General features: G+C 55.3%; 1 protein-coding gene across 1 annotated transcript in view; it reads right to left on the reverse strand.

Moving 5' to 3' along the window:
• The window catches only part of TCERG1L (transcription elongation regulator 1 like), a 63,220-nt gene that overhangs the window by 2,305 nt on the left and 37,012 nt on the right, over positions 1–23,903 (reverse strand). The window contains exons 5-12 of the mRNA XM_066554700.1: positions 22,423–22,548; positions 17,337–17,431; positions 16,277–16,365; positions 14,589–14,743; positions 9,657–9,726; positions 6,690–6,825; positions 3,031–3,120; positions 612–730 (exon numbers count right to left, since the gene is read on the reverse strand). Coding sequence (XP_066410797.1) covers positions 612–730; positions 3,031–3,120; positions 6,690–6,825; positions 9,657–9,726; positions 14,589–14,743; positions 16,277–16,365; positions 17,337–17,431; positions 22,423–22,548 — 880 coding nt within the window. The remainder of the gene's footprint in view (positions 1–611; positions 731–3,030; positions 3,121–6,689; positions 6,826–9,656; positions 9,727–14,588; positions 14,744–16,276; positions 16,366–17,336; positions 17,432–22,422; positions 22,549–23,903) is intronic.

The raw sequence follows: 23,903 nt of genomic DNA on the forward strand, positions 1-23,903 counted from the left end.
GTCTGGATCCACCACTAGAAAAACAAAGTAAAACATAAATTGTGCCTTGCACGCTGTATTTTAATTTAATCACAGAATTGTGGAGTCACAGAAGGCTTTGGGTTGGGAGGAATCTCAGAGATCATCTTGTTCCAACCTCCTTCCATGGGCAGGGACACATTCCATGAATTTAATGGCATGGCATTAACGGGAACTTTGAGAAATTATATTTCTCTTCCACCAAAGCCCAAGACTAAATGCAATTTCTGAGTAATTACACCTGCATGTGTAATATGGATGAGACTGAACACTGTGGTACTGATTTTCCATAAGTAATGTGTGTTCTATAATCACTGCATATACAGGAATATAAAATAAATGTGCTGTGCAAAGTGGTGCACATTCCGAGGGAGAGAGGGAGAGGGGAAGGGACAGGGACAGGGAGAGTGGGAGACACAGATGGAACATTTCCTCTCCCAGGAATACCACAAAATTCTGGAGAATACCAGGGAAGAGATGCCACCCCAGCATTGGAACTGGCATCTTCCTCTTGCTAGGAAGAATTCTGCGCTGCAAAGCTCAGCCTAAATGACAAAGCCGAGCTTCCCAACCCTTCCAAAGGCAACACCCACCTTGGGGATAACTTGGATTCTTCCAGAAGCTTCTTGAATTCTTCCTTGGCCAACAGCAGCTTGTTCTTCTTCTCTTTGTACTCCTCCCTGACCCGGGTCTTGACAAACTGCTCGAAAATCTGGCCAGGGAAGGGAGCCAGGACAAGGAGTCATGGGCAAAGCCCCTGGGGGGCTGTGGCAAGCCCAGTCCTCATCCTCCTCCCCTCGTGTCCAGGAGTTTCCATCCCATCACCTCCAAGGACTCGGCCCTCTGTCCTGGCAGTAATTGGGCATTAATTAAACGGTAGCAGCGCTGGTACTGATCCCAGAGCCCCAGACTGGTTTGGGCAGGACGGACTCAAAGCCCAGCCATGGCTGATAAAATGATTCCATGGCTCCAAGGAATGTCTCTTGACTGATTCATCGTGCCCAGGTGTTGTCCTTGCCCATTCCCTGAAACGAATCCCAAACTCCCTGCTCAGGCTCTTGAGTAGCCCTTTCCATCCTGGCAGCTCCTCATACATTTTCATTCCTGTGTTTCCTTATTATTTTGTTTCACTTTTTTTTTCCTTAGGAAAGGAGATATTGGAAAGGGAGCAAATGAAGATGTATGTGCCCAGTCCTGTGGTAAATACCTACAGGAAGCTCTCTGGAGAACCATGGGACAATATGGAATAAGTTCATTTTTCATCCTGTTTATTTAAAAAATGGACCATTCAATATTAAAAATTATTCCTTCTGCAGGATGACAAAAGACTTTTAAGGGAGAGAAATACCCACAGAACAGCAGTGTTCACCTTCTCTGCAAACCCCTGCATCTCTCCTGAATTCCATAGACTCATCTGCAGACCTTGGAACCAACCCTTAGTGATAATTAATGCCCAAATTACCAGGGCAGCAAAACCCCACATCCCTTTTGAGCTCCCCAGAAAAACCCAACCCTGGCAGGGAGCCCCCAGTGCTCTGTCCAGTGGGGTCAGCACCAGTCCCTGCCAGACCCTGGGAAAGGTCCTAAACACTGGAAATCCAGCAGTGTCCCTGCACTATCCCAAGAATCCAGGGCAGAACCATTCCTCTGGGGCCATTTCTATGAGAACCCAGCCAGGTTCCCCATTCCCAGGTCCCCATTCCCATGTCCCCATTCCCAGGTCCCCAGTTCCCACATCCCCATTCCCAGGTTCTCTAATTCCCAGGTCCCCATTCCCAGGTTCCCCATTCTCAGGTTCCCCATTCCCATGTCCCCATTCCCAGATCCCCATTCCCAGGTTCCTTATTCCCATGTCCCCATTCCCAGGTTCCCTATTCCCAGGTTCCCCATTCCCAGGTTCCCCATTCCCAGGTTTCTCTGGCTCAGGAGCTGTTCCTGCACCCCATGGGTCGCTGTGATCAAACCTTGGAGCCCCTGCTTGTCCAAGGAGAGAGCCCTGAGAACCACAGAATATCCTGATTGGGAAGGGACTCACAACTCCCAGACCTCCCAAAACCCCACAGAGTCCAACTCCCAGACCCCAAACCCCATGGATTCCAGCTCTCAGACCCCAAACCCCACAGAGTCCAACTCCCAGACCCCAAACCCCACCCTGTGCCTGGTGAGCATCCCCTCAATGGGCAGAGCCAAACCTGGGAGTGTCCCCAGGGAAATTCTGATTTTACAGAATTCTTCTCCCCTCCCAGGGGAGCTGCTGCAGGCTCCTGGTCAGGCTGGGGCATGGGGCACTCACCTGGGGGACAGAGCACTCACCTGGAGCTCAGGGCACTCACCTGGGGCATGGGGCACTCACCTGGGGCATGGGCCACTCACCTGGGGCACTCACCTGGGGCATGGAGCACTCACCTGGGGCACGGGGCACTCACCTGGGGTTCGGGGCACTCACCTGGGGCACTCACCTGGGGCATGGGGCACTCACATGGGGCACAGGGCACTCACCTGGGGCTGGGGCACTCACCTGGGGCATGGGGCACTCACCTGGGGCACGGGGCACTCACCTGGGGCATGGGGCACTCACCTGGGGCTCAGGGCACTCACCTGGGGCACTCACCTGGGGGACAGGGCACTCACCTGGGGCATGGGGCACTCACCTGGGGCTCAGGGCACTCACCTGGGGCACGGGGCACTCATCTGGGGCTGGGGCACTCACCTGGGGCACTCACCTGGGGGACAGGGCACTCACCTGGGGCATGGGGCACTCACCTGGGGCTCAGGGCACTCACCTGGGGCACGGGGCACTCATCTGGGGCTGGGGCACTCACCTGGGGCACTCACCTGGGGGACAGGGCACTCACCTGGGGCTCGGGGCACTCACCTGGGGCACGGGGCACTCACCTGGGGCATGGGGCACTCACCTGGGGCATGGGGCACTCACCTGGGGCACTCACCTGGGGGACAGGGCACTCACCTGGGGCTCAGGGCACTCACTCACCTGGGGCTCGGGGCACTCACCTGCTTCCTCTCCTCGGGGTTGAGCAGGAGGTAGCGCGGGTCGAACACGATCTTGTGCAGCTCCTTCTCCCACGTGGAGAACGCCGACACCTGGGCACACAGAGCAGGATTTTGTGAGGCAAGGGGTGAGTGAACGCTCCTGAGCTGGGCAGCACCCTTGGCGTGGCTGATTCTAACCCCGGGCAGAGCTCTGGTGGCCCTTGTCACAGACATCTTTCATGGAAAATCCTTTCCTGAGGATTTCTCCTCCTGAGAAGCTGAGAGGCCTCAGGAACAAAATGTACCCAATGGTTATCTGCTGCTGTGGGATGCAACAGGTGCAGCTGGGATTGGGCTCATGTGCTTGTTTCTAATTCATGGCCAATCACAGCCCAGCTGGCTCGTGTTTTGTGGAGATAGCCAAAAACTCCACAATTTGTGGAAGTTGTAAAGCCAGTGTGTTTATTACAGCACTGGACGCATGTGGAGATTCTGATCTCCACACAACTTCCACAGAGCTGAGGAGTTTTTGGTTATCTCCACAAAACACTCGGACTCTCTGTCCCAGACACAAACCTTTGTAATCATTCTTTCTTTCTCTATTCTTAGCCAGCTTTCTGATGAAATCCTTTCTTCTATTCTTTTAGTATAGTTTTAATGTAATATATATCATAAAACAATAAATCAGCCTTGTGAAACACGGAGTCAGATCCTGGTCTCTCCCCTCCTCCTCAGACCCCTGTGACACGGTCACAGCCCCTCAGGGCCAGGATGGGTTTGCTCCTCTGGAGATGCTCCCTCCCCAGCCGTGCTCCAGGAGCCTGCAGCAGGCAGGAAATGCCATTTTCTGCTGCACTTTGGGCACCACAGGCACCAATGCCCACCAGAGGGACAATTCCAACCCCAGAGCTGGAGCTGGGACCCAGCTGAGGCACACAGGGAGGGCTGGCAGTGAACGCCCTGAGAGCAGCACAGGGATGGGAATGTGCCATCCTGCAGGATCCTCCTGAGCCGTGGGATCACAGGGCACTTTGGGCTGGAAGGGACCTCAGAGACCGCCCAGATCCATCCCCTGCCTGGGCAGGGACAGCTCCCACCAGCTCAGAAGCTTCTACAACATCCCTGCTAATTCACTGCCGACAGAAAAATCTGAAGGAAATAAAATATTCTAACCACTCCAACTAATTACAAAAGAATGAATTCACTAAAAAAAAACCAAGCAAAAAGGATGTGAAGTATAATTAAACAGTAATTAACACTCCAGCAGGAAAGCTCTGATGAAGTAAAGTGGCTTTAAGTGGACTCGTTTTCCTCTCAGAGTGGCTTGAGAGTGGAAAATCCAAAGCTCAGGCTGGCTTGGGGACCAAGGAAAATCCAAAGCTCAGGCTGCCTTTGGGATCCAAGACCTTTGGGGTACCCAAAGCCCAGGCTGCCTTTGGGATCTGGGGCAATTGGAAAATCCAAAGCTCGAGCTGCCTTTGGGATCCAAAACCTTTGGGATCCCCAGAGCCCAGGCTGCCTTTGGGATCCGAGACCTTTGGGATCCCCAAAGCCCAGGCTTGGATTTTTGGGATCCGAGACCTTTGGGATCGCCAGAGCCCAGGCTGCCTTTGGGATCCCCAAAGCCCGAGCTGCCTTTGGGACCTGAGACCTTTGGGATCCCCAAAGCCCAGGCTGCCTTTGGGATCTGAGGCCAGGTCCCCCCAGCATCCCCTTCCCACAGCCCGAGCTCCCCTCCCTGTGCCCCTGTCCTGAGCTCTGGGGTTTCCAGCACCAGGAATTCTCTTTTCCTGGTGCCTTTCACACTCTCCTGCACATCAGCTTTGCCCCCTGCACAAATCCCCCTCTGAGCTCAGGCTAATAAAGCTCAGACTAGTTCATCACATAATCATTCCAGCTGATGATTCTGTGCTCAGCAATTATTACACTGCACATTTGGCAAACATCACCTACAATAACCTGGTAATTCTGATTTCATCCCAGGTACACCTCATACACAAATCCCCCTCTCTCCCCGGGACTAAGAAGGGAGAACCTTGAGCAAAAACAGGCCCTGGAATCCTTTCAGAAGTCTTGAGAGCAGCCCAGCAGGGAGAAGACCTTCCTGGAAATTCTGGCTTAGAACCTGGATATTTTGATGCTGGGTGGGAGAGGGAGCCAGGAGGAACCTTAAATTTTCCTCTCCCTCTTAGAATTTTGTGGAAACTTTGAAACTTCCAGAAGAATATCCAGATTACATTCTGCCAGAGGAAAACTCACCCCAGACTTCAGAATAAAGAGTGGCTGTGTCTTGGAGCTCCCCCAAACCCCCTCTATTTTTAAAATGTTACAATAAATATTCTTCTCTTGACGTAATTTCTGTGGGAAGCTGCAGAAATCCACTGGCAAACTCCATCTGCTTCGAGCTCTTTGTGATTCCATCCAGCAGCTCCTTCAGGAGGAAAGGGCAGGGGGTGGTCATTAAATAATCAGATTTAAATGGCATTAATGGTCTCCCTGTGCTTCAGCCACGCCAAGCAGCTGCTGCTGAGCTGGACAGTTGGAAAATGTTCAGGGTAAAAGCAAAGTAACCTCTTCCCTCCCCATCTTTAAACATCAGTGAATCCAAACTGTGGATTTCCCAAATTTCTTTCTTTTGGGAGAAAACCTTACATAGAAACACCTGAGAATCCTGTTCTAGAACACCCCTAATCCTTCCAAGTACTGACTTATTGCCCCCCGAGTTCCAATCTGCCAGCAACGTGCTCACCCAGGACTCCTTCATGGCCCTTCTGCATTTCTGCAGCATAAATAACAAGCTGGATTAATAAAGCAGCTCTGGCGTGGGGATAATTCATTGCTGAGCTGCTGAAGCTCTAATTATCCCCCTTTAAAGCCTGCTGATTGCTGGGATAAATTTTATAGGCTTTAGTGCCTGACAAGAGCCACCTTGGGCTGCATCTCCTACAGGAGTGACATTCCCCTTATGGGATGCACGTGGCAGTGTGGGGAGGCACAGGATCTGCACCCACTGCTCATTTTACCCCTCCCTGTCCCCCTGAGCCCAAACCCAGAGCATTCCCTGTTCCTGCAGCTCAGCACAGCTGGAATCATCTCCACAACATCCTTCCCAAGGATCTGGATAAGCATTAATGGCTTTATGCTGCTGGAGGATGGGGTTAGATGGGAGATTGGGAATTGTTCCCTGGCAGGGTGGGCAGCCCTGGCACAGGTGCCCAGAACAGCTGGGGCTGCCTCTGGATCCCTGGCAGTGCCCAAGGCCAGGCTGGACACTGGGGGACAGTGGGAGGTGTCCCTGCCATGGCAGGGGTGGAATGGGGGGGATTTGGGGTCCTTTCCACCCCAAACCACTGATGATCCCAGGATTTTGGATGGGCAGTCAGTGCAATTGGCTCCCCAGTGCTGGAGTCCCTGGGGTCTGTGGTGATGGGCACCCAGAGCTGGCCAGGACAGGGCAGTGCCCACAGCCCCACGTCCCCCTGAGCCCCTGCTGGGAGAGCTGCAGGCTCTGGACACCCTGGGGTTTGTCTGGAAAGGGTCCCAGTTCCCAGGGGTGGCACTGGGGACACGGACAGTGTCACAGGGCTCGGGGACAGGACCCCAGCGTGGCTCCTGCCGTGGCTGCTGGGCCAGGCCATGGCTCCAGGGCTGTGCTGTATGCAGGGAGGGCCATTCCTTACCCCCCTCTCCAGCAGCATGTCCCTGAAGTGGGTGATCCTCTCCTCCAGGGGCGGTGAGATCCGTGGGGCTGAGCCTTCCTCCCCTGCCTGCTCCTCCTCAGCGCCAGCTGGGCCTGCAGCCTGGCACTGCTCTGTTCTGGACAGGAAAACACACACAGGGTCAGGCACTGCTCTGTTCTGGACAGGGCACACACACACACAGGGTCAGGCACTGCTCTGTTCTGGACAGGGCACACACACAGGGTCAGGCACTGCTCTGTTCTGCACAGGGCACACACACAGGGTCAGGCACTGCTCTGTTCTGCACAGGGCACACACACACACAGGGTCAGGCACTGCTCTGTTCTGCACAGGGCACACACACACAGGGTCAGGCACTGCTCTGTTCTGCACAGGGCACACACACACACAGGGTCAGGCACTGCTCTGTTCTGGACAGGAAAACACACACACAGGGTCAGGCACTGCTCTGTTCTGCACAGGGCACACACACAGGGTCAGGCACTGCTCTGTTCTGCACAGGACACACACACACACAGGGTCAGGCACTGCTCTGTTCTGCACAGGGCACACACACACACAGGGTCAGGCACTGCTCTGTTCTGCACAGGGCACACACACACACAGGGTCAGGCACTGCTCTGTTCTGCACAGGGCACACACACAGGGTCAGGCACTGCTCTGTTCTGCACAGGACACACACACACACAGGGTCAGGCACTGCTCTGTTCTGCACAGGGCACACACACACACAGGGTCAGGCACTGCTCTGTTCTGCACAGGGCACACACACAGGGTCAGGCACTGCTCTGTTCTGCACAGGGCACACACACACACAGGGTCAGGCACTGCTCTGTTCTGGACAGGGCACACACACAGGGTCAGCACTGCTCTGTTCTGCACAGGGCACACACACACACAGGGTCAGGCACTGCTCTGTTCTGCACAGGGCACACACACACACAGGGTCAGGCACTGCTCTGTTCTGCACAGGGCACACACACACACAGGGTCAGGCACTGCTCTGTTCTGCACAGGGCACACACACAGGGTCAGGCACTGCTCTGTTCTGGACAGGAAAACACACACACAGGGTCAGGCACTGCTCTGTTCTGCACAGGGCACACACACAGGGTCAGGCACTGCTCTGTTCTGCACAGGACACACACACACACAGGGTCAGGCACTGCTCTGTTCTGCACAGGGCACACACACACACAGGGTCAGGCACTGCTCTGTTCTGCACAGGGCACACACACAGGGTCAGGCACTGATCTGTTCTGCACAGGGCACACACACACACAGGGTCAGGCACTGCTCTGTTCTGCACAGGACACACACACACACAGGGTCAGGCACTGCTCTGTTCTGCACAGGGCACACACACACACAGGGTCAGGCACTGCTCTGTTCTGCACAGGGCACACACACAGGGTCAGGCACTGATCTGTTCTGCACAGGGCACACACACACACAGGGTCAGGCACTGCTCTGTTCTGCACAGGGCACACACACACACAGGGTCAGGCACTGCTCTGTTCTGCACAGGGCACACACACAGGGTCAGGCACTGCTCTGTTCTGCACAGGGCACACACACACACAGGGTCAGGCACTGCTCTGTTCTGCACAGGGCACACACACAGGGTCAGGCACTGCTCTGTTCTGCACAGGACACACACACAGGGTCAGGCACTGCTCTGTTCTGCACAGGGCACACACACAGGGTCAGGCACTGCTCTGTTCTGCACAGGACACACACACACAGGCTCAGCCACGCTCCCCTGCACAGGCACTTCCATCCTTTGGATCCTTGATCCTCCCTGGAGCATCCCAGAACCTCCCACGCCCAGAGCTGGGCACCAAACCTGGGCTGGAGGGGCTGCAGGGGATGGAGCAGCTCCTGCTGGGGCAGGAGGGACACTCGGGGCCACCAGAGGGATCTGCCACCCAAAGTCAAACTACAGCAACGTGACAGCTTCATACAGCCCTGCCAAGGAGGGGGCACCTTAAAGGGGGCATTTTTCATGGTAAAAATCACCATAAAGGATCCACTTCAGCACAGCTGTAATAATCCACTGATGCCTCAGGTTTGGCTTTTCTATTTTCCCATTCTGTGCTGCTTTAGTGTGTGGGCCTGGGTTCACATCAGGGGATGCTGAGCTCTGTGCACAGAGCAGGGAGACAAAACAATTCCTGCTCCAGCTGGGCACCAAGGACAAATGATCCAAATCTCAGCCCCAGAGCACAAACCCCGTGGGCTGGAGAGAGAAAAACAAGCAGGGTGGGACTGCAGGGGCTAAAGCTGGGATGGGACAATGAACTGCAAGGTGCAAATGGAGCAGAACTGATCCCAGGGACAGAGCCCGTGCCCGGCCGTGCATTTTGGGGCCATTTTGGTTCATCTTGGGTGCAGCCCTGGCTGGGCTCTGGTGCTGCCCAAGGTGGATCCATGGAGGGGATGCTTTGAATGAATCCCTGCTTTACTCTGTGCCTCTGTCCAGCTGAACTAGGTCAGGTTTCCCAAGGCCTCACAGCACAAAGGCTGTGCTGCCCTCTCAGGATGCCTGGCACAGAGCTGGGCACTCTGCACAGCCCAGAGCTGCGTTTCCAGTCGTGCCTTCAGCAGAGTGCGAGGGACACCTGGGAATGGAGGTCAGAACCAGCAGCTCCTGGGGCTGAGCAGGGAAAATCTGCTGCACCTGAGGGAGGGAAACCTTGATCCAGTGCCTTTGGAATGACCCACAGCCTTGTCTGCAACCCTTTGACAAAGGAAGAGTCCCCCAGGCAAACCCAGGAGATGTGCATGGGAAACAGAGGCTGCAGAGAGTCCTGGCCCTGGCGAGGGCTGCACACCTGGAGAATGCTCCATCATTCACCCACACAGGACCAAAACTGCTTTAACTCGCCCTCCTTTGGACCAGCCCTTCCCACCGTTAGACAGACACAAGGAAACTTTAGAACTCACTTATTTCTCTTGGTTTTGATGCTCAGATCATCATTTTCATCCCCTGCACAAGAGCTAACACACTTGTCTGCTGAAAAGAAATAAGTCATTATCAGATTTGAACGAGATAAATGGGGATACAAATTCCTGAGATTGACTTCTCTTCCCTGTCTCTGCTGCTCAGGTATTTCCTGGCTTTCACCCCCACAGAGGGTTTTAGAAATAACAAGTATTTTATAAAATCCTCAGAATTGCCTTCATCCAAATGGAAGGAACAGCAATAAAGCGACCGTTTCCAGTCAGCAAAATTCCTCATTTTTCATTCATGGCATGATTGCTTTAAATCTTATTATTGTTTCACCTGATCCTCCCTCCTCCCTTCCCTTCAAAATGCAACCGAAGACATTCCTGCAAAGCCATTTCTGTGCTGACAGCCTGAGGGATCCCCTGGAGGCAATTCTGTCCCATTTCTCCTCCTGGGGTCTCAGAATGCTTTGCCAGGAATTCCAGCAGCACCTGGCAGGGCTGGGGAGATCCAGCAAGCCCCACACTCCTGAGGCTGCAGAGCAGCTCCAAGGCCAGGTCAGCCCTTGGTCAGGCCAACCTCCTCAAAGCTTGGATTTTCACTCACAGGCAATGGGAACAAATCCTGAATTCTGAAAGCAAATCCTGAATTCTGACCCCTTTTCTGTTCTCCTCTGCCAGCTGCAGCTCTCCCCAAAGCCCCCAAGGACAGTGCCAGGAGCCAGATCCCTGCAGGGCCTGCACTGGAGGGTCCCAGCACAGGGGCTGGCAAATATTCGTGTGCTGGATGCAGGGATGGGCTTCAGCCTCTTGTCTGAGTGCCAAAGGGCCCCAAACACCGGGGCAATTCAGTAAATGACATCAGCACTGGTTTCAGGAGTTCTGCCGACTGTGCCCAAGGCCAGGCTGCAATGGATTGGCTTTGAGGTCCTTCCCCACCCAACCATGCCACGATCTGGTGACTCCATAATGTCCATTTTCCGTGAATTAGCTGGGAAGTCCTGCTCAGCCCCAGCAGCCAGGCAGACCCTGAGCAGCTGGGGAAGAGATCAGAGCAGATCAGTTGCTCTGGAGGAGCTGCCCTGCGCCCCAGGCCCATGGGAGCCACCAGGGAGGAGCCACATCGACCTCCTGGAGCAAACCCTTGGTGCAGGAGGAATTGAGAAATGAGCAATTTCTCATTTCTGCCCGAATTTAAAAGCACTTGATCCCTCAGCAGAGACAGCCCCAAGCATCCCGTGGATAACTTTGCTTGACATCTTTTTTTTTTTTTATTTTTTAAGATGTTTGATTTGAAAATTCTAATTAAATCTCAGCAGCAGCCACTCAGCTAAATAAATGTGGGAAGCATTGTTGGGAACACTCAGCTCGTTTGTGTTATTTATTTACTGGAGATTACAAGCTAAGAGAAGAGGTAACAAATAATCCCCCTCACCTCAGAGCTAATCTATACTAATTATGAACTGCTCCAACCCTGAGCAACCACAGGGCCCAATTACAGCAGGGAGGATTAAGATATTTAACAACAATGGAAAACCAGGAGCATGAATCAAATCTTTGTGGTAGAGATAATAAACGGAAAGCATGGAGCGCAGCAAAAAATAGATTTTTGAAGTGGCACCTATCAGCCCTGAGTTCAGACTCTGCTGTTAATTAATTACAGAGCAGGAACAATGACGCAGACCATGAACAATGACCCTCAGCTTTGTCTCTGGCCATCCCTTGGCAGGAATTCACTGAGCTCGCAGCAGATCCTGCAGTTAAAAGCTCCGTGTTTCTCCTGAAGGATGAATTTCAGCAGATAGGCTTTGGAGGAATTTCATCCACAGCTAAAGCTCTTCAAGCCATACACAAAAATTATACAGAAATGTACCCACAAGCACCTGCTGTGGAAATTCAGAGGGAAAAATGGAATTACAGGCTGTGTCAACAGGAGGACACTGACAGAGAGCCCTCCTTGGAGCTGCTTTGCTGCTGACAGAGGAGCTGAAAATGGCCACTCTTATCTCCCTGCAGGGACGGGCTGCTGCTTCTGTGGGGTTTGCAGGGGTTCTGTGGGGTTTGCAGCATTTGTTTGGGGTTTATAGCAGTTCTTTGGGCTTTGCAGAGGTTCTTTGGGCTTTGCAGAGGTTCTTTGGGGGTTTGCAGGGGTTCTGTGGGGTTTGCAGGGGTTCTGTGGGGTTTGCAGCAGCTAATTAGGGGTTTATAGCAGTTATCTGGGGGTTTGCAGAAGTTCATTGGGGTTTGCAGTGGTTATTTGGGGTTTGCAGGGGTTCTTTGGGGTTCGCAGGGGTTCATAGCAGTTATTTGGTGTTTGCAGTGGTTATTTGGGGTTTGCAGGGGTTCTTTGGGGTTTATAGCAGTTATCTGGGGGCTTGCAGGGGTTCTTTGGGGTTTGCAGCGTTTGTTTGGGGTTTATAGCAGTTGTTATTTGGGGTTTGCAGAGGTTATTTGGGGTTTGCAGAGGTTATTTGGGAGTTTGCACTGGTTATTTGGGGTTTGCAGAGGCTAATTAGGAGTTTGCAGGGGTTATTTGGGGTTTATAGCAGTTATCTGGGGGTTTGCAGGAGTTCATTGGGGTTTGCAGAGGTTATTTGGGTTTTGCAGTGGTTAATTAGGGTTTTGCAGGGGTTCTTTGGGTTTGCAGGGGTTCACTGGGGTTTATAGTAGTTATTTGGGGTTTTCAGTGGCTAATTAGGGTTTGCATGGGTTCACTGGGGTTTATAGCAGTTATTTGGTGTTTGCAGGGTTTCTTTGGGGTTTATAGCAGTTATTTGCTGTTTGCAGGGTTTCTTTGGGGTTTATAGCAGTTATTTGGGGTTTGCAGGGGTTCACTGGGGTTTATAGCAGTTATTTGGGGTTTGCAGTGGTTAATTAGGGTTTGCATGGGTTCACTGGGGTTTATAGCAGTTATTTGGGGTTTGCAGGGGTTCATTGGGGTTTATAGCAGTTCTTTGGGGTTTGCAGGGGTTCACTGGGGTTTATAGCAGTTATTTGGGGTTTTCAGTGGTTAATTAGGGTTTGCATGGGTTCACTGGGGTTTATAGCAGTTATTTGGGGTTTGCAGGGGTTCATTGGCGTTTATAGCAGTTATTTGGGGTTTGCAGGGGTTCACTGGGGTTTATAGCAGTTATTTGGGGTTTGCAGTGGTTAATTAGGGTTTTGCAGGGGTTCATTGGGGTTTATAGCAGTTATTTGGGGTTTGCAGGGGTTCATTGGGGTTTATAGCAGTTATTTGGGGTTTGCAGGGGTTCATTGGGGTTTATAGCAGTTATTTGGTGTTTGCAGGGGTTCACTGGCAGCTGTCCCCCTGGACCAAAGCCAGTGCCCATCCCTGGTGCCTGGGGGGATAGGGCAGGTCCCACAGCAGCCTGGCAGTGCCACCACTCCAATTCAGTTACAAAACACAGCACCTGCAAGCAACCACAAAACTCTCACTTCTGTGCCCCTCGAGTTTTCCCCCTCCCCAGCAAGGAGCAAGCAGCAGCTGGAGGATGTGGCTGTTCCTTCACCACCAAAACCAGAATATTCAAGAACCCGAGCAGCCAGCCAAGGCCAGGAGCAGTTCCAAGAGCTGCCATGGCTGATGTCCCCAGCAAGGGACAGCCAGGGTGGAGCCTCAGGAGCTCTGACATGGACACAGCAGCTCCCAGGAGCGGGGGAGCCTTTCCCCCAAAGCTCCCTGCTGGGATTTCCTTCCCCCCAAAGCTCCCTGCTGGGATTTCCTTTATCCCAAAGCTCCCTGCTGGGATTTCCTTCCCCCCAAACCTCCCTGCTGGGATTTCCTTCCCCCCAAACCTCCCTGCTGGGATTTCCTTTCCCCCAAACCTCCCTGCTGGGATTTCCTTTCCCCCAAACCTCCCTGCTGGGATTTCCTTCCCCCAAAGCTCCCTGCTGGGATTTCCTTTCCCCCAAACCTCCCTGCTGGGATTTCCTTTCCCCCAAACCTCCCTGCTGGGATTTCCTTCCCCCAAAGCTCCCTGCTGGGATTTCCTTTATCCCAAAGCTCCCTGATGGGATTTCCTGCTGCACAGCTTGGCTGGGTGATCCCAAGCCATGGAGTGATGCCCTGCAGGGTGATCCCATCCCCAGCTCTGGGGGCAGGCAGTGATGCTCTGCAGGCTGATCCCATCCCCAGCTCTGGGGGCAGGCAGTGATGCCCTGCAGGGTGATCCCATCCCCAGCTCTGGGGGCAGGCAGTGATGCCCTGCAGGGTGATCCCATCCCCAGCTCTGGGGGCAGGCAGTGATGCTCTCTGGGTGATCCCATCCCCAGCTCTGGGGGCAGGCAGTGATGCCCTGCAGGGTGATCCCATCCCCAGCTCTGGGGGCAGGCAGTGATGCTCTCTGGGTGATCCCATCCCCAGCTCTGGGGCAGGCAGTGATGCTCTCTGGGTGATCCCATCCCCAGCTCTGGGGGCAGGCAGTGATGCTCTCTGGGTGATCCCATCCCCAGCTCTGGGGAGCAGGCAGTGATGCTCTCTGGGTGATCCCATCCCCAGCTCTGGGGAGCAGGCAGTGATGCTCTCTGGGTGATCCCCAGCTCTGGGGGCAGGCAGTGATGCTCTCTGGGTGATCCCATCCCCAGCTCTGGGGGCAGGCAGTGATGCTCTGCTGATGCACACCCTGAGCTCGGGCAGTGAAGCACACTGTGCCTCCTGAGATGAGAGGGACTGCAGCCAGCAGAGATCCAGCTCCTGCAGGAGGCCTCCTGCTCCTCTGCAGCAGGGGGGAGGCTCAGTGCCCAGCCCAGCATTGCAGGGAAAACAAGGAATTTGTGACCAACGTGGATTTCCCTCCATCGGGAATGCCCCCAGGCCGCCCTCTCTAACTCAGGGTCTCACAGCCCCACCAGCACACCCAGCCCAGCTCCAGGGGGCTCCAGGGGCTCAGGGAGAGGGGAACAAGGCCAGGTTGGGCTGTTGGTTACTTGGTGCAGCCTCCAGCTTGCGCTTGTGCGGGGGGTCCTCGAGCAGGCGCTTGATGTCCCCGCGGTGCCGCAGGTCCAGCGGCCGCTCCCACACCGACAGCTGCATGCTGGGGTTGAAGAAGAACACCCGGTCATCTCCAGTCCACACCACACACCTGCTCCAGGAGACACAGCAGCCTCAGAGCCTGCCCAGAGACAGCAACATGCCCACAGCAGGGCACTGCAGCCCTGGGACACACGGGGACACACCTGGGACAGACCTGGGACAGACCTGGGACAGACCTGAGACACCTGGGGACAGACCTGGGACAGACCTGGGACAGACCTGGGACAGACCTGAGACACCCGGGGACAGACCTGGGACACCCAGGGACAGACCTGGGACACCTGGGGACAGACCTGGGACAGACCTGGGACAGACCTGGGACAGACCTGGGGACAGACCTGGGGACAGACCTGGGACACCTGGGGACAGATCTGGGACAGACCTGGGGACAGACCTGGGACAGCCCTGGGACAGACCTGGGGACAGACCTGGGACAGACCTGGGGACAGACCTGGGACACCTGGGGACAGACCTGGGACAGACCTGGGACAGACCTGGGACACCCGGGGACAGACCTGGGGACAGACCTGGGGACAGACCTGGGACACCTGGGGACAGATCTGGGACAGACCTGGGGACAGACCTGGGACAGCCCTGGGACAGACCTGGGGACAGACCTGGGGACAGACCTGGGGACACCCGGGGACAGACCTGGGGACAGACCTGGGGACAGACCTGGGGACAGACCTGGGGACACCCGGGGACAGACCTGGGGACAGACCTGGGACACCTGGGGACAGACCTGGAGACAGACCTGGGGACAGCCCTGGGGACAGCCCAGGCACACCCTGGGCACACTGCAGGGACACCGCAGGGACACCTCCCTGTGCCATCCCCATGGCATCCCAATGACATCCCTGTGCCATGCCCATGCCAATCCCTGTGCCATCCCAATGACATCCCTGTGCCATGCCCATGCCAATCCCTGTGCCATCCCAGCTCTTGCAGAAGGAAGGGGAGATCCAGGAATCCAGGTAGAGACAGGCTGGGCTGGCAGGGTCACATGGATCCCTGGATGTGCCCAAGGTCAGGCTGGATGGGCTGGGAGCAAAGGTCCCATGGGTGTCAGCCCCCGGGTATAAACTAAAGAAACTAAACCAGGTCTAAACTGATTATTCTAGGGGTAAAGGAGATAGAAATCCTTCTATCAACCACTCAGGCCACAAAGTGCAGAGAGGCTTGTCTGTTTAAAAATCCCACAAGAGCTTGACCCAGCTCCTGCTGTCAGTGCTCGGGGCATGAGGCACAGCCTGTGTCGGACACACAGACAGACAGACAGACAGACAGACAGACAGACAGACCCTGTACAGCAAGGAGCTGGGACAGGCAGGAGCTGGCCCTGGAAAGCAGCACCACCTCTTTGCAGTGCTGCTTTTCCTTTTCCCTGTGCCCCAGCCCAGTGCCAGCCCAGCCGGGGCACAGCTGCCCTGCAGACCCCAGGCTTTGGCTGCTGCTCCCTCCCTCACCCTCCTCAGGCCATGGGGATGGAAAAGCTCTGCCAGGAGCCCCCAGCCATGCTGCTGCAGCCCTGGCAGTGCTGTGCCCCTGTGGCAGCCCAGGAAGGGCCCTGGCAGCTCCTCACCACGGCGATCCTGGCACTGGGGCCGATGCCACGGGCTTGTTCCCGCTGGGAGCGCTGTCAGCCTCGCTCAGCAGCTTGAAGGAGTGATCCTGGGGACACACAGGGGTCAGTGAGCACACAGAGCAGCTGCACAGAGCTGCTCCGGGGTACAAATCCCCCCTGTGGCCAGAACTGCAGGAGAGGCTTTATGGACAGGCTTTATGGACAGCCAGCTGCCTCTGGAGCAGCCCAGATCAGTGGGGGTTACAAAAACACCTCCCCATGTAGAGCAGCACACGTGGAAAAGCAGCCAAGCAGTTCTGTCCATGCCAGCAGCTCCCGTGGCACAGTGGGTGACGGGCAACCCTGAGGGTGGCACCCACCAGGTCAGGAACCAGCCTGGGAGCAGCGTGTGCCAGCCCTGCTCATTCCAGCAGCTCCCCTGGAACTGCTCAGGGACATTGCAGGACTGTCCCCAGCTGCTCCTCTGTCCCCAGCACACGGCAAAAACATGTCTGGAGCTGCTGGAGGGAGTCCAGAGGAGGCACCAAATGATCCCAGGGCTGGAGCCAGCCTGGGACACCTGAAGGGGCTCCAGGAGAGCTGCAGAGGGACTGGGGACAAGGATGGAGGGACAGGAGCCAGGGAATGGCTGCCAGTGCCAGAGGGCAGGGCTGGATGGGAGATTGGGAATTGGGAATTGTTCCCTGGCAGGGTGGGCAGCCCTGGCACAGGTGCCCAGAGCAGCTGGGGCTGCCCCTGGATCCCTGGCAGTGCCCAAGGCCAGGCTGGACACTGGGGCTGGGAGCACCTGGGACAGTGGGAGGTGTCCCTGCCATGGCAGGGGTGGAATGGGGGGGATTTGGGGTCCCTTCCAGCCTAAAGTGCTCTGGAATCCATGGGGATCAAAGCAGCCCTGATGCCCTGGCAGTGCCAGAGCTCCTGCACAGCTCCAGGGTAAGTTAAATCCATGGCTCTTGAAATTCCACAGCAGGGAAGGATCCCAAGTGCCCAGCCCAGCCCTGGCCTGAGCCGGGTTTGTGCAGCTCAGGGCTCCCGGGGGCTCTGGAGGGGGACACACCTTGTCACTGTCCCTGCCCGTGGGGACACTCTTCCTGTCCGCGTGCAGGATCAGCGCCGGGGTGCAGGCGGCTCTGCTCGGCTCCTTGCCACGCTCTGGGAGGGAGAGGAGCACATGTGGAACCAACAAACAAACTCACACCCAGCCCACACTGCTGAACAAACCCCAGAGCGCTGCCCATGGAGAGGAGCACATGTGGAACCAACAAACAAACTCACACCCAGCCCACACTGCTGAACAAACCCCAGAGCGCTGCCCATGGCTCTGAACCTCCTCCTGCCACTCCTCCCCCTTCAGTCACAGCCCCCGTGCCCAGGGGGCACCTCCTCTCCAGACACCCCATTGCAGGGGGACGCAGGGGGAAGGGGATAAGAGGATGAGGGGATAAGGGGATGATGGGATAAGGGGATGGGATGGGATAAGGGGATGGGATAAGGGGATGATGGGATGGGATGGGATAATGGGATGATGGGATGGGATAATGGGATGATGGGATGGGATAAGGGGATGGGATAAGGGGATGGGATGGGATAAGGGGATGGGATGGGATAAGGGCATGGGATAAGGGCATGGGATAATGGGATGATGGGATAATGGGATGGGATTCCAGCCCAAACCACTGTGGGTTCCATGGGGCAGATTGCCCTCGAAATGCTCCTCCAATTATTTCAAAACTCCTGGGGTACAGAACAGGCCCCCATTTGAGTCTGCTTCCCCCGGAATATCTCAGAATAATCCACCATTAAACCCATGACATTTTGCTCAGAAGATGGCTTTATGGGAGCAAAAAAGAAGATTTACAAACAAGAGCTATTAATTTCCACATTAAAGGAGGCAGGAGCAGGCAGCTGCTGATACATATCAAAAGGGGCTGGGAATTCATCTTCCCTCCCTGGACATCTGGTAATTGGGAATCAAAGCCTTCCCAGGCACTCGGCTGCTCTGGGCACAGGAGGGGACACCCGGTGCCAGTGCCTCCCCCTGCCTGCCTGCTGGGAGGGCAAGGACAGCCCTGAGCACGGCCTGGCACAGAGGGTGGCACAGGGGCACTGCCAGGGCAGCCCCAGGGGCACTGAGAGGGCACAAGCAATGGCCAGGGGTGATGGTGCTGCTTTTACACTCACCATTGATTTGGGAAGCAGCCATGCATTTCACCCCTCTGAAGTACAGGGTGACTTTCACCCCTGTGAAATACAGGGTGAATTTTATCCATACGAAATACAGGGTGAATTTCATCCCACAGCCACGTGGGCTCAAAAGACAGGAAAAATTCCCCGCCTTTGGAAGCTCTGATAAAAATCATGGGATGGTTTGGGTTGGGAGGGACCCCAAATCCCCCCCAGTGCCACCCCTGCCATGGCAGGGACACCTCCCACTGTCCCAGGCTGCTCCCAGCCCTGTCCAGCCTGGCCTTGGGCACTGCCAGGGATCCAGGGGCAGCCCCAGCTGCTCTGGGCACCTGTGCCAGGGCTGCCCACCCTGCCAGGCAGGAATACACAGATGTCAACTGCAGATGGAAACTGAAACAGCAGCAGAGCCCAAAGCACAGAGCTCTGGGAGCTCTGGTTTGTGCAAAGTCCAACCCAGAGCAGGTGCCTTCCTCACTGATCAGTGAGGATGAGGGTCAGAGCAGGGAGGTGCTGTGGGCACAGAGGCCTCTGCTCCTGAGCCTCCCCTGCCCCTGAGGGGACACTGCTGCAGCACCCAGGCAGCCTCTGCTCCCTCCTGGCACATCTCCCTCTCCTTTTCCTCCTGTGAATTCTCCCTGTCCTTTCCCTCCCATGAATTCTCCCTGTCCTTTCCCTCCCGTGAGTTCTCCCTCTCCTTTCCCTCCTGGCACATCTCCCTCTCCTTTCCCTCCCGTGAATTCTCCCTCTCCTTTCCCTCCCGTGAGTTCTCCCTGTCCTTTCCCTCCCGTGAGTTCTCCCTGTCCTTTCCCTCCCCTGAGTTCTCCCTGTCCTTTCCCTCCCGTGAGTTCTCCCTGTCCTTTCCCTCCCGTGAGTTCTCCCTGTCCTTTCCCTCCCGTGAGTTCTCCCTCTCCTTTCCCTCCCGTGAGTTCTCCCTGTCCTTTCCCTCCCGTGAATTCTCCCTCTCCTTTCCCTCCTGGCACATCTCCCTCTCCTTTCCCTCCCGTGAGTTCTCCCTCTCCTTTCCCTCCCGTGAGTTCTCCCTCTCCTTTCCCTCCCCTGAGTTCTCCCTGTCCTTTCCCTCCCGTGAGTTCTCCCTCTCCTTTCCCTCCCGTGAGTTCTCCCTGTCCTTTCCCTCCCGTGAGTTCTCCCTGTCCTTTCCCTCCCCTGAGTTCTCCCTCTCCTTTCCCTCCCCTGAGTTCTCCCTGTCCTTTCCCTCCCGTGAGTTCTCCCTGTCCTTTCCCTCCTGGAGAGCTCCCTCCCAGCCCATCCAGGGCCCTGGGGACTCCCCTGCTTGCTGCAGCCCTGGTGAGCTCTCAGCTGGCAGCTCCTCGGGCATTCCCATGTGGAACACGCTGCCACAGCACTCTGGGCAGCCAGCACGCAGAAAAGAAGATGGGAATAAAAAAAAAAATAAAAAAGAAAAAAAGAAAAAGCAAACAACCAAGAAAATAAACTAACAAAGGGAAGCCCTGAAGGCCTGTGCACAGCAGGAGCCATTCAGTTTTACACCTGCAGTTGAAGGCTGAGTGTTTGCACGCAGTGCAAGGGAAAGAGGAAAATCAAACAAAGAGGTTGTTCCTCGTCCCCAGGCTCAGGGATCCCTCCTGGAGCGGGGCTGACTGTGCCAGGGAGGAGCCCCATCAGTGCCTCCCCCATCCCTGGAGCCCTCCCCACCGTGTCCACCAGCACCAGGTGTTCACTGGGCACACCTCCACTCTTTGCTCATTAATTACCCTCTCTGTCCCCCACCCTAAGCGCTCAAACTGAGCTGCAGCCTGACAGGGAAGCCAGTGTGAGACATTTCCAACTCCTGTTTCACCCCAAAGTCAGCAGCACAGCCAGCACTGGGGAGTTCTGCTGCTGCTGCTGGAGGATGAGGGGAGATGGAGATAAAGGCTCCTGATGAAAGAGGCTCCTTCTCCCAGGCTCCACCAGCACAGGGACATGAATAATTCACAGCATGCAAGGAAAGGTGAAGCAGCAAAACTGCCTTGGGTACAGCACAGAGGATGTTGGGTGTGATCACAAACAACAGAATTAGAGAGGGAGGGGAAGAGGGAAGATGGATTCAATGCCATGAGGAGCTATGGACAAGGCATAGTCAAAATTTGTTTTGTAAGAGGCCAAACCCCCATTAATCTCAAAAAACATTAACAGTTTGACTCTTAAGTGCTCCCAAGAACTGATTTATTAAGCACACACACATCCCACACTGTGGGGTTTATCTTCCCCCAGAATCTGCACAGGCCAGCTCTGTCTGTCCCCACAGCCTCATGGCTGTGCTGTTTGAGATCAGCCCAAAACCTCCCCTGACTGATCCCCAGCTCCTCTTCTGCTGGCTCTTACTCAGTCCAAGTGTGGGATCCCAGTTCTGGTCCCACCAGCCAGGTCCTGCCCCAATCCAGGGACACAGCTCCTGCCTGCCCACGCTGCTTTCCCCTTAACTCTGTTTCTTTGCTGCTCTGAGCACTCCTGCTGTGCCCTCCAAGTGCTCCTTTCCCCTCTCAGAACAAATCTCCTTGAGCTGAGCTTTTCTCCTTCCTGCAGCAAACACTGCCCACCCTCCCTGTCATTGTTCAGGGCATTTGGAGTGGGAACAGGAGGAGAACCCAGACAAATTCAGTGCTGGTGTGGAGTTCAGGGTCAAATGAGAACCCAGACAAATTCAGTGCTGGTGTGGAGTTCAGGGACACACTCATTCCATGTTGGGAGGCATGGGTTGGGAGGCACCTTGAAGCCCATCCAGTCCCACCCTTCCACTGTGCCAGGCTGCTCCAAGTCCTGCCCAAGCTGGCCCTGGAGCCTTGCAGGGCTGGGGCAGCCACAGCTTCCCTGGGGTGGAGGGTCAGGTGGGTTATGCCTGAGCTGATCCCTAGGAATTCCTGATAAACACCTTTGTTTCCCCAGAACAGTGCTGAGAAGGTGCCCCCAGGGCCCTGTGGTGCCCCCAAGGTGACAGTGGCACCCGTCCCTGGCTGAGTGGCCCCAGGTCAGGCAGGGGAAGCAGCAACCCAGTGTTGGGGAAGATGGAACAGGAAAGCCTTATCAATATGATTGCCTGGCAAAAGATGTTGAGAATATGGAAACTGTAAGTGAGATTGAAATGAAAGCAAGCTTTGAGATCCCTCAGTTACTGAACAACTGGAAAACAATGGCATGGCCAGCTGAAGGTGATCCCCCTTTGATGGAACAGCACCCTCTGCCTGCAGACAGGCCCAAGGGGCAGAGCAGACCCTACAGCTTGGCAGAAGGGCCCAAAGAGGAGTTTGTAGGGTTTAAAATGTACCACAGTGTGGTAATGTAATGATTGTTATGGGCTGTTTGTAAATGCTATAGGATTTGTAAATTGTATTAGATTGGTCAGTGAGAATCAGAATATTCAGCACAGAAGATGATTTATTGTATTGTAATGGGAATCTTACTCTCTTACTCTCTTCCCCTCTTACTTTCTTTCCCTCTCATCCTCTCTGCCCCTCTCTTCTCTCAGTCCTGCTCCAGCTGTGCCTGGCAGCTCCCAGCAGGGCCCTGCACCCAGGCCCTTTGCAATGAACCCCAAATCCCAAAAGGCCCCTGCACCCAGGCCCTTTGCAATGAACCCCAAATCCCAAAAGGCCCCTGCACCCAGGCCCTTTGCAATGAACCCCAAATCCCAGCAGGCCCCTGCACCCAGGCCCTTTGCAATGAACCCCAAATCCCAAAAGGCCCCTGCACCCAGGCCCTTTGCAATGAACCCCAAATCCCAAAAGGCCCCTGCCCCCAGGCCCTCTGCAATAAACCCCAAATTCCCAACCTGGCTGCAGAGATCTCTGCTCTCCATCCATCCCCCCTGTCCTACCCCCCATGCTCCTACAGCCCAGCGGATCTGGGGGTCCCAGCCCTGCAGGACAGGGCTCAGCCTGGCTGCAGGGACACAGAGCATGGATCCATGCCCTGCCAGCCCTGGGGACAGCACCCACCTGCTCGTGCCTGCTCCAGCAGGTTGGTGGCCATCAGGGTGACGGCGGGCGCGGCCAGGGCGGTGACACGGGTGACCTGTGCTGGCACCAGGGGCCCCAGGGCAGTGTCCAGCCTGGAGGCAGAACCTGTGAGCAGAGCACAAGGGAAGGATTGATTACCTACACACACCCCACACTGTGGGGTTTATCCTCCCCCAGAATCTCCACAGGCCGGCTCTGTCCCCACTACTTCGTGGCTCATCAGAGATCATCTCAGAGTTTGAGATCAGCCCAGAACCTTCCCTGGCTGATGCCCAGCTCTGGGGGGATTTGCCCTGGTAAACAACAATTCCCTTTCAAACCCTCAGCGTTCATGCCCAGCCCTTGGCACTCGAGGCCGTGGCAGCGCTGAGCACGGGGCTGCACTGGGGGATCTCAGGGAGCTTTTCCAGCCTCAGTGATTCAGGGAATTCATCTGCTGAGCACATCTCCTGCCCCCACTGCAGGGTTAAAACAAGGTTTGCGCTCAGCTCGATTCCTGGCCACAATGCCCACAGATCTTCAGCCAGTGAAAAGTGCCAGAAATTTAAAATTAATGAAAATGCTGCCCTCAAAGTGAGAATTTGCCAGGATAGATCGATGCCCTCCCAGCAGGTCACAGCAAGATCAGTGTTCTCATTTTAAATAACACTCCTCTGGTTTCCACTGTTACTCATCACAACTTCTTGGTGTCCCACTCTATCCACGGGAAATTATTTTGCCAATACTTTAAAAGTGCAGCTTTATCCAGGGCTTCACAGTCTGCTGGGACAAGGCCCAAAGCAGAAGCTGTGATTTGCTCATGTGCATTATTCATGAGGAAGCAGTAAGGCAGGGCTGCTGCTAGAAGCAGGCCAGTTAATCCAGGCTCTCAGTCCTGCAGCAGAACTCCTGCCTGCTGCCACACCTGAGGTGTGCTCCAACCTGGAGCACTCATTCCCAATGAACTGGGAAGTCCTCCAGGAGCTGAGCCACACAAGAGCCACCCAAGCCCACCTCCTGCCAGGGTAAAGCCAGGTGTCCCAGCAGTAGTGCCCATGTCCCATTTCCCAGCCAGCACTGCCAGTGCCACTCGTTGTAAATTCATGGCTGTACATCCCATCCCTGCTTGAAGGCAGACTGGGAACACCACAATTCCCAGCACAGCCTAAGGTGCAGCATTTCCTGCAGGGTTATCAGACAGCTCCCATCCCGACTTCTGCACGTCCTGGAATAGGATGGGTCACTTCTGAAACCTTCAGTGCATTACAAAAGCCCACTCACACACTCTGAACGCTCTCGTGGTTCCGTGGCCCTGCATTTCCAGGAGCCACAGCACAATATTCCACACAGAGCATGGAATCCCAGCCTGGTGTGGGCTGGAAGGGACCTAAAATCCCACCCAGTGCCACCCCTGCCATGGCAGGGACACCTTCCCCTGTCCCAGGTGCTCCCAGCCCCGTCCTGTCACACACACATTTTAT

Source organism: Molothrus aeneus, chromosome 8 (genome assembly GCF_037042795.1).
Source record: "Molothrus aeneus isolate 106 chromosome 8, BPBGC_Maene_1.0, whole genome shotgun sequence".
NCBI classification, from domain to species: Eukaryota; Metazoa; Chordata; class Aves; order Passeriformes; family Icteridae; genus Molothrus; species Molothrus aeneus.